We start from the raw sequence: 10,931 nt of genomic DNA on the forward strand, positions 1-10,931 counted from the left end.
GAATAGATATTGGCATAGCTGAGGAAGACTATTTATTCACCCACTTTCTCTCCTTCACATCATAATCAGAGCATTCACAGCTCTGAACCCAAAGTTCTGAGGCAGACTGTCGACACAGAAGACACGGTCATAAAGATATGGTTTAGGTATGATGCTGCAAATTCTATAGGGCAATGATCGCCATCCACAAATCCACGCTTTACTGCAAACATCTAAAGTTCCATGAGGCTAGGTGACACATTGGCCACCCACTTGAACAAGACTTTATTAGTTCATGACATCACCAGTGGGATCAAAAGTCTCTCAGAAGCATAAAGCTTTTACACCATGGTGCAGCACTTCCACCTTTGTGTCTGCTTTGCATCATAAAGTGTGACAATGACCCTGTGATGTTTCTGCACTGCACTGCACTGCAGGACTGAACTCCAATGGAGCACCACACTGCACATAGGAGCCATAGAGATCACCAGATTGCTTGCAGAAAAACTGCATACTTGGAGCAACAAGTCACTGGAATTTTAGGTATGCTCACAGTCATCAGTCAGTAGCAGTTGCTGTAATCACAATGCACTTAGTCCTCTATTGGACAATACTGATATCTCCAGCATATGATCATCATCTTTATATGTTGCGCTACCACTAGGATTTTACACATCCATAGTGGGGTAAATTCATCATCTCCAAAAAGCCATAGCCCTTCTCAACAACTACTGTTGCATAGTTGATTCAACATCCTGTATGATCTTAATGGAGCAGTCACTTACATTTTCTACAGTGGTATACCTGCAAATTCTTGTTAAGCAAAGGTGAGAAAGCTGTCAAATTTTTTTTCCCATCCAAAAAGTTGATGCACCATGTACTATTTTGTTCGTAAGAACTTTTAAGCTGAATTGAAGTTTGCAGTAGTATTATTCACAACTGACATAGTACCTTACAGTGCCAATATCAACAACTCAAATCATCTATTCATACACCATCAATATCTTCCTTTGCTAATATTTTCATGGAATGCACCCATTCCGATCTGCTACGCCTTCCTCAGGTAAAGTTTTCATCTCAGTTATTTCTGACCTGGCCATCAATTTCTTTCTCAGGTTCATCCAAGTCTGATGCTGACTTACCAAGACTAACATCAGGTGTGGTCGCCGGCAACTGTTTGTCGGACGATGAAGAATTTGATCGTTTCCACAACAAAGGCATCCGCTTGTCGTCTTCTCTCATCCTAGCAGCATAATCATCGATGTTAAAACTGACTTGGTTGTTACCCCCAAATGCGCAATCAAGTTCGTCCACATTGAAAAGGTCCTCCATGATCTTCTTGGTGCCATTGTCATCGGAGTACACAAATTTAACTTTTCTGTAGGTCTTTGGCTCCAGAAAGGGTTTCACCATCTGCCAAACAATCTTAGAAAACTTAAAACAACATAGACAATGCGGTTTTAGGTTACATGAAACTTATTAGTCGAGATAAATGCTCATAACCTTACATGAATCTATTGGAAGATCTATTATTCTTTCTTCAGAAGAGAATACTCACCATCCAAAAAGGCTCAAAGAACTTTGGGGGATTGTAGAGTATTGCTAAGGCTAGTCTTTCTGGATAATGGTTTTGCAAGACATCAGCTGTTTCTTTTGTGACCTTTAATGATATATTTGACAAGTTGAACTCCTGGAAATCGATGACCCAAACCATCTGTTCCTGATCAGGTGGCAGATTTAGAATTGCATTCTCCATACAGTATACCAAGTATCTAATTTGACCCTTGGTCGATTTTGTGTTCTGAAGTTAAAAAATAAGGAATCAAGTTAGTAAACATCAACTTGCAAAAGTAATGTGACTAGTAGTTTCGGTAAGATGGAAACAAGCAATGGAAGTAGATTCATCGAACCTGGCAACCGGGTCTCATTACAAGAATGCTTCTCCCATACTTGTCTGAGTAACTTGATCGGTAAATTTTTCCTGTCTCAGCTTCATGGGCCACTTCATCCTAGAAATAACCAAGTTCAGAGAAAAAGAACAAGATAAAAGAAAGATGAAGATTTGCAGACATGATGTGATAATACAAGTTTCATGCCAGAAAGGAAAGAGAGAAAACCAAATGCTCAATGACAGTAACCAGAAATTACAAGTTAGCTATATGCACAGAAATCTGTCAGAAGTAATGACAAACTATGTCTAACTATAATTTTCATGCAAATCCAGATGAATTTCTAAGACTCACCCAACGAATTTCTTCTGGCTTGTATTCAAGCCGCCATTTCAAAGTGTCATTCAGCATTTTAGTTGCCTTCTTCACATTCCAGTTCCTTGCTGTCAAATATCTTGCAAGCGATGCATCGGAAGAATAAAGAAATAACTTGTCTGCCAATTTTCCTAAGGATGCCCTCACTTCATTTATCTAGAACACATAATACATAAGGCAACTAAAACATTCATTTTCTTGTTTTAAATTAAGAAAAGAAAGATGATCATGTTGTTGATCAGAGTTACTTTTGCCCTTTGCTCTTCAGAGAATGAACTCTCTTCAGAACCAATGGCCTCATACATCACTGAACTCATACTTCTTTGGAGGTTTCCTGGACAAATGAAGTACAGAAGAATCAATGAGGAGCTGATCTCCAAAATAAAAGAATAAAACCACAGAAAGGATTTTATTGCATATATAACCCTGTAAGATTGCAAAATTGAAGATTTGGATCCTCAAAGTATTAGATACTTAAAACACCATTCTACAACAACAACAACAAAATCGTAAATTCCAAATATTTTGGGTCAACTGCATGGATCTTTTATGGCCATTGAGATTTGTAAAAACCCATATGTTTAGTTAAATTCAGAATATTTAAATATTTATTTATATTTTCTATTAGAGTATTTTTAGATTTTTTCCTACCTTTCCTCGTATCATTAATATTAATCATTTCACCTCTTCTGACTATCGCATTCGAAGGTTTTCTAAGTACATGCCCGTACCATCTTGAATAATCTTCCCTCATCTTATTTCTTATCGAAGCGATACTTGGTTATTCATGAAGATAAAATATTTTTCCATATCTTTCTTAGTAACTCCGCATATCTATCTCAGTATTCTCATTTCGATAACACAAACTTTTTGTGTATATTATTTCTTCGCTGCTCAACACTCAGATCCATAAAGTATTATTGGTCTCGCAATTGTCTTATAATTTTTTTCTTTTAATCTCACAGGTATCTGATGATCACACAAGATTCCGGATGGACCTCACCATTTTAACCATCTTATCTTTATTCTATGAATAATATCTTCATCAATCTCTCCATCTTGTTGAATAATTGATCCAAGATTCCTAGAATTTTTACTTATGACTTCTTGTCCATCCAATTTAACTATATTCTTTTGTCTATTTTAAAATTACTAAGATTACATTTTATATATTTGGTTTTAGTCCTACTTAATCTTAAACCTTTAGTTTATAAGGCTTACTTCCATATCTCAAGTTTATAATTAATTCAACTTAGGCTCTTATCAACTAAAACAATATTATCATCAAATAACATACATCAGAGAGGTCTATCATATAAGTGACTAATAAATTCATCTAATATCAATGTGAAAAGGTAGGGACTTAATGCGGATCCTTGATATAATTCTAGGTTAATAGGAAACTCAATAGACACACTCTTATAGTTCCAAAACTAGTACCTACATCATCATACATATATTTAATAACATTAATATAATTAGTAGATATACTTTTCTTTTCTAAAACCCACCATAAAAAGATCTCTAGGAATTCTATCATAGGATTTCTCTAAGTCTATAAAAACCATATGCAAATATTTTTTTTTCTCCTTATACTTTTCCATTAATTGTCTTAATAAATACATAGCTTTTATGGTTGATCTTCCAGACATAAAATCAAATTGATTTTCAGAGATATTTGTTTCAAATATTATCCTACTTTCGATAACTCTTTTCTAAAATATGACTCATGATTTTAATTCATTTATAATTTGAACAAAATAGTGCATATATAACCAACATATACAACACATACACACATTTATGAACCTGCAACAAATATTAGATGGATCTAACTATATATAACATAGAAGCAAATTAATATGCCATGTTATAAAATATACATATTAATAAGTTACACAATAAGTTGAGACTGAACCTTGTCATGGCCTAAAATATTTACATTAGAAAATCAAATCATACATTTCATATATGTGTGAGGATCATTCTTTCTTTCTCTGTCCAGATGTGGAAATATTGCAATACCATAGGTTGGATATTAGAAGATCAAAGCTAATCAAAGATTAAAATCACCTTGCACTATCCCATGAACTCGGTCATATACCTAGATACTCAAAGTTCACCAAGATAAGGATTGAAACATGGTCTTATATTCTTGAGGATCATCATCATAGATCCAAGTTACACCATCCCAACATTGTAGTCGTTCTAATTACCCAACTAATACTTGACTGGTTTCTCACCATCCACAATGATAATCCACTTCAACTGCACAAATAAATCATTGAATCATCATCCTTGACAAGCCACTTCTCTTACAATGAAAATCTGTCTTGCCAACCCTGGCTATCTATTCCAGTGGACAAGAATTGTCTTACAATGAATCATCATGCTTAACAAGCCACTTCTCTTACACGAAGAAGGCTTGACTTTAGAAGCAGCATCTTGGATCACGAGAGTTGATCATTAGTCACCTATTGGTATATTTATCTTCATTGCTGGTCTTGGATATCAACACCTATCGGTATATTTATCTTCATTGTGATGTTCTTTTACCATTAAACCCAATCCTGAAAGCTTTAATAAGACAGAGGAATTTGTTGTTATGTCTCTTTTCCTTATCTACCAAAAATTAGAACTCAGACGCAGATAATTTACTGAGCCATTTCCACAGCCCAAAATTTTCCCAATTAATCAATGAATCAGGAGTTCCGTCCAAATGAAAATATGCGCTCCAAGAATCATCAAACTGCCTTTTTTTTCGCATATCATCGAATCATTTTGCAGATAATGAGTGAAAACGAGCCCGCTGTCAAACATGGGTATAGAAATGAAGGCATAGAAAACCAAAACCAGAATCATCATAGATCACACTTTTCATCGTCGACCGATGATTTGAGCGCGGGATACGAACCAAGCGAGCCCCAAATTTACGTGATTTACTGGAGAGAGAGAGATCAGTCCCGTGAACTCCAGGTGGAACAACGAGAGGGCACAGGGATTAAGGAACTCAGGACAACGAAGGAAAAAAGTGAGCCTTTCTGAGAGGCATAGCAGAGCAGGGATTACCTCTGGCGAATCCGACAGTCGAGAGCCCACGTCGCGGCTAATGGACGCTGCCGAAACGGCCGCCCGGGAGAAAAGGATCGCCCTTTGCAGGGAGAAGGTCAAAGCAGTCGCCGGACGCGAGACTAAAGAACAAGGAGGAGTGGATCTGCACGAATCTCAAGGATTCTTCAACCTGACAGTTATGATCGCTCCAAAATTCGCGTCGATAAGGAAACCGATAGCGGGATCAGGGGGTTGCACTGAGCTTGGTGGGTCCATCACACTGCAGAGACGGGTATTTTTGTTTAGTGGGGCCTGTCTCGGGTGAGTAAAAGTTTGTCGAAGATATATTTCCATTTAAATTACGTCTTGCCTTCTGTTGCTTTCTAAATTGCGAAAAATATAGGAAATTGCAATGTAGGTAGACCCAAAAAAAAATCCGCTTCTTGCCTTTTCTTTTTTTCCTTTCTAGTATTAATGGTTTGGATTATCACATAAAAAATCCTCTTTCTTTTCCCCTTTTTTCCTCCTTAAATTATGAGAAGATAAGACAATGTTAAAACCCCTACTCATCAAGTTTATGAGAGCTCGCGATAGTGATGTTTAAGAATATTCGGGTGAAAAAACAATTGTTTACTATTTACAAAAATAAATGTCTGGTTTATCATATGCAAAAAATATATATATGGTATGACAATGGATGCAATTTATTCTTTACAGTTACTACTTTGCCTTTCTCTTTCTAGATTATAGATAGTAAAAGCATACAATATGAATTATGAGCGGCTGATTCAAGAAACAGAAGCTATTTAAAGTTCTTGACAGACCAAATTAGATATATAAGATAAGATTGGATGTATTTCAAGTTAAAGCAATCCTTTTTCATCATGTCCTTCCCCATTGTTGGATTCCCATATATTCAAAGGTTTATTGTGACTAATCTTCTCTAGTCCAAATGTTCTTTAACAATGGTATTTTATTGTAAAAATTATGAAAAGAATAACTTGCTCGAATTGGGTTAAGATGATACTTAAACTGAGCTTTATGTGGCTTACTTACTTCATCAGTAATACTAATAAATTCTCTTATCTCACCTGGATATTATGTATTTGTTTCTTGCATCTTCAAGATTTCCATTCAAATTCATCACCTTTCTTTTTAGCTACAATTTCTAATATTCCTTTATTAATTGATATTTACAAACAAATGATATATGCACAACCAAGAGACAAATTGACCAACCCTAAAGAAAGAATACAAGTATGAGAGGCTTCATGGATCATCAATATTTCAAGAAACCTTGTGCTAAGAAAGAGGCACAGCATATGATAAACACTTGCTTAGAGAATGTTAACTTCATTAAGCAATCTGATAAATATGACCAGCAAATGTTACATACATTTTTAAAATAATCTTACAGAATCAAATCCATTCTTGGGTGAAAATTTCAATTGATGCACCATTTCAATCTTCCTTGCAAATCAACTTAATTTATTTCAACTGACAGACTTGGATTTATTTGTCTGAGGGAACCATGCTGATGGTCTCCAAATCTCTCTTGCATATCTCTCTCAGTTCTTTCAGCCTGAGAAAGTTGGCATGCTGTAGAGGCCAGACAAGAAATAAGCTCAACAACATACAAGCAAATGTAACTTTGAAGTTAACACAGCTTAACATTGTCAAAAAGTCTATCATCACGTAAAACTAATGACCCCTTTTTCTTAAATATTAATAACACTCAGACATCTGAGATTTATAGATAAAGCTTAGAGGGGTTTGCATGCTCAAACTAAAAATGAAAAAACTAAGAGGGTTTCTACCAAAGATGAATATAACCTTGATGAACTACAACAGGCTTAGAGACATTGCAATTTCAATCACTCTCTCCTACATGCCTTCCTGGTCCACATTTTTCACCTCTTGTCCCAAGTCACTTCTTTTGGATACCTATTGAACTAGGAATGAACCATGAACAAACATGTGCTTTGCTTATTTAAAGATTTACACAACTGTGTAAAAGAATCTCATGGTTGCTAAGATAATGAGTGTGAAGTGCCAAATTTATTCCCTAGATCCCTAATCCAGTTAATGAGCATAACTTAAATCTTGCATTTGGATGATGTTCACCTAAATGAGGTTGTCATGAGAAGCAGTATCGTAGCACTTGCACTAATGCACAAAGAACGGAAAGCACTATCCTTGCACATCACTTAGCAAGGTTGTTACAAGAGTCAAGAGGCAGCACTTTCTGATACATCATGAGCAGTAGATAATAATCATATTACTAATACATTTTATTAAGAATATTATGAGTAGAGAAAACATTACGTGAAATTATAAATCATAAAACTTCGGAAATCATTTTTTTTGTGTGGAACTCTAGTAATTAAGAAGCATATAATATATGTGTGTGTGTGTGTGTGTATAAATGAAAGGAAAAGAAATAAAAGGGGAAGAAATTCCATCTTTTCTTCTTAGCTATCTTCTTTATTTCTAAAGTGCCACTGTATAATATCCTTAAATTTTATTTATTAATCATTAATGATTTTAATTATTTATTAACCATTTTAACATTATCTCATCACCAAAGCATCCAAAAATGAAAAACAGATTCAACATTCAATGATACAATTGAAATGTCAGGCCGTATTAGCCAATGAATGAAAATCCAAGCTGTGTTGGCTAATTAGTGGATTATAAGGTTTGAGACAAGTGGAGAAAAGACGGAGAGGAGGGGAGGAGAGTAGCCTTGGGATATTAGACTTTAGAGTAGACATACAGATTCTTTGCTTGTGAGAAGCTTCAGAACAAATTTGAAAAAACAAACTGCCATTTATTGAATGGCCATACTAGGATAAACATTTCCAATTATTACCAAGTCATGCTGGCCTCCCTCCCCATTATAATGTGAGGTACCTCTTTGCTCTTATAATGTGAGAAAATTTAATCTTCACTCTTAAAGATTCTTTTTACCAGGAATAAATTTTTTTTATATGTGAACTGAATGAAATGACAGTCTAATATAGGATAATAAACAATTCCTAAATGCTAATTATCACTCCTAAATCCTAATAATGAGAAACATATCATCAAACAAATCAGATCACCAATAGCCAACCAAAAGCAAATCTGTTGGACAAAGAATGCAGTTTCCTTTTCTTTCTTGATAAACTAGAGAGAGAGAGCCAAGGTGACTGACATGTAGCAAAAGAGCATCAAATGTATAATCAAGGGGGCCTATGAGGTTGTTTTATCATTTATGGCATTTATACAATAGTATAAGAAATGGTAGATGTATAACTTGTTTGAAAAAAAAACAAAATCTTTTCACTCAAGATGTCTAAAATTTCTTAAACTACATCAGATTCCTATCCAAAGCCTTTGAGAAATCCTTGGTGTTAAATATGTTTATGACACTACCAAGATTCATATCATGTAATGAGTAGACAAATCAAAAGAAAGGAGGCCAAGATGACTTACAAGCTGGGCTGTTTCAAGCACAAGGGCATTCTCTGTTCGAAGGAAGAGTGATCTCCACTGTTGAGTTAATTCAAATTCCAATTCAGACGATCTTTTTGTGCTCTGTTGAATGGCTTTGATGTTATGGTTACTGCTGCAACTTCTTACTTCTAAGGTCCTCGCAAGCCTTTTGCTTTTCTTCAATGCTACAGACAAAACAAGTGAAGTTAATAAACGCAACAAGGTACAAAAAATCAATATAACTATATGTTTCCTTCTAAAACAATTGTGAAGGAAGAATTACACACAAAAAAATAAAAAAATCTAGCTTGTCTCCAAGTATTCCATGGATGCATAGCACAAGCTTACCAGCAAGTCTTCCTCGAACATCCTGATAGTGTAGGTCTGCCCACATGTAAGCAGCTGATGACATAACATTGACATGACAAACCATAATCAGACAACAAATACATAAATTATTATAGAAAATTTTCAATTGGTAAATAGTACAACCTATATAATGTCCACACTTGATCCATCAGAAAGGTAGGGATTGTAACTTGCCTTTAAGACAAAAGGAACATTTACAAGATTTTTCTGGCATGCTGATCTCACTGCAATTTGAAATACCATTAATAGGATCCGACCCATCATCTACTTTAATATCCGATGACCGAGACGGCTTCAAGCACTTCGAGAAGCCTGATTTATCTGGCCCATCAGCTACTTTGATATCCGGTGACCCAGACGGCTTCAAGCACTTTGAGAAGCCTGATTTACCTAGTGGAACATTGCTGGGAGCTTCACCACTGTCAACATTGCCTTCTTTTACTGCTGCAAAATGCAAACCAGAACAATTTGAAGCAGCAGATTTACTGACATCATTTTTAGTCCGAAAGGAATATCTGAAGGAATCAGCACTATCAGTCTCGTCATCCTCTAGACAGTCGTCTTCTGTATTGGTCTCACTTGATTTATCACAATGGGCAGGCACAGACTCAAAATCACTGTAGCCTTGCCCTAACTTGTCAACTTCAGTAAACCCATAGACAAAGATTCCTTTAGAATCCGAAGTCACAAGTTGACATGCCTGCTTAGAATCAAAGGAATAGAGGCCTTTCCCTTTACCATCAACCAAAAAGTCAGCTACACCATCGATTTTGTCCTTGCGTTTCATGGAAACCCTTGCATCTCCAGCTAATTGTTCATCAAAACTGGCATCTTTAAGTCCTCCCCCTTTCCTGCCAACATTGTGTCTTGCAACATTTGTTTCTAAATCCAAAGATAACCTTCTCTTGCCATTAATGTTAGTTATATCACCCAGAACACCCTTCTTGACAGCCATTTCTCTAGAACCACCTCCTTCCCCCATTGTCCACACCTCTAACAGAGATGGTCGAACGCGAAGTTGTTTGATCTATTCGCCAAGATACAACTTTCAAAAAGACATGAGAAAGGAGGCCGAAAATCATCCCATTTTTTTTCTACAAGAAAACGTTTTTAGAGGATGATTATTAGATTACAAAAACCACGACACGGGTGAACGAGAAATATAGAATAGCCACGCGGTTCATGTTCCCAGGTGACCAAAGCTCCATTTCAAGCAAACCCTAATTTCGCCAATAGCAAGAATTGGCAGGAGAAAGAAAGGCAGAAAAATGATTTATGTGTCCAAAACCTCGAAACAAACATCAGAATCAACCGACGATCCCAAACGATATACGCATCAACCCTCACGATGCAAGAAGAGAAAAAAAGGGAAAACCGGTCGTGAAAAGCCTCGATCAAAATCGAACGGCATGTCCGGAGACGCCGAAACTCGAGACGAGATCAACAACAGCAAGAATTAACGGATCAATGCTACCAACCTTTTCGCCGACGGCTGCGGGGAGACCGAGAGAGAGAGAGAGAGAGAGAGAGAGAGAGAGGAGTGGGATCAGATTTGGCGGAAGAAAGAAAAGGGCGGGCTTTTAGATTTGATAGGGAAGAGCGAAGAACGCTATAAGCGCGCGGACTTCATTGGGATTTCTCCCAAGGCGGCAGCGGGATGCGGTGTTTCGCCGGTGACGATAACCGAACGCTCTCTACGCGTTTGCGATCGCTTATCTTGTGGACGGAGGTAGGTCCGACCGCAGGAACACAAAAAAAACCGTAAAACGTATTACTTGAACTCGTTGGAAT

At 36.4% G+C, this 10,931-nt stretch overlaps 2 protein-coding genes across 3 annotated transcripts; both read right to left on the reverse strand.

Moving 5' to 3' along the window:
* Window positions 1-482: 482 nt before the first annotated feature.
* On the reverse strand, window positions 483-5,463 carry LOC135585265 (uncharacterized). Of its 2 annotated transcripts, XM_065131019.1 has the most exons (7): window positions 5,313-5,401; window positions 5,118-5,185; window positions 2,492-2,577; window positions 2,223-2,399; window positions 1,890-1,988; window positions 1,538-1,780; window positions 486-1,392 (listed from the first exon to the last, which is right to left on the reverse strand). In XM_065131019.1, the coding sequence occupies exons 2-7, from the start codon at window positions 5,122-5,124 to the stop codon at window positions 1,057-1,059; spliced, it is 948 nt and encodes a 315-aa protein (XP_064987091.1). In that variant the 5' UTR covers window positions 5,125-5,185; window positions 5,313-5,401; the 3' UTR covers window positions 486-1,056. The 2 variants fall into 2 exon arrangements, with proteins under 2 accessions (XP_064987092.1, XP_064987091.1); XM_065131020.1 differs by lacking the exon at window positions 5,118-5,185 and having other exon boundaries at window positions 483-1,392; window positions 5,313-5,463.
* A 1,215-nt stretch (window positions 5,464-6,678) lies between these two features.
* On the reverse strand, window positions 6,679-10,724 carry LOC103969122 (uncharacterized). The gene is made up of 5 exons (XM_065127787.1): window positions 10,619-10,724; window positions 9,315-10,234; window positions 9,120-9,173; window positions 8,772-8,956; window positions 6,679-6,893 (listed from the first exon to the last, which is right to left on the reverse strand). The coding sequence occupies exons 2-5, from the start codon at window positions 10,120-10,122 to the stop codon at window positions 6,807-6,809; spliced, it is 1,134 nt and encodes a 377-aa protein (XP_064983859.1). The 5' UTR covers window positions 10,123-10,234; window positions 10,619-10,724; the 3' UTR covers window positions 6,679-6,806.
* Window positions 10,725-10,931: the final 207 nt, after the last annotated feature.

The sequence above is a fragment of the Musa acuminata genome, chromosome BXJ2-10, assembly GCF_036884655.1.
Source record: "Musa acuminata AAA Group cultivar baxijiao chromosome BXJ2-10, Cavendish_Baxijiao_AAA, whole genome shotgun sequence".
NCBI lineage: Eukaryota > Viridiplantae > Streptophyta > Magnoliopsida > Zingiberales > Musaceae > Musa > Musa acuminata.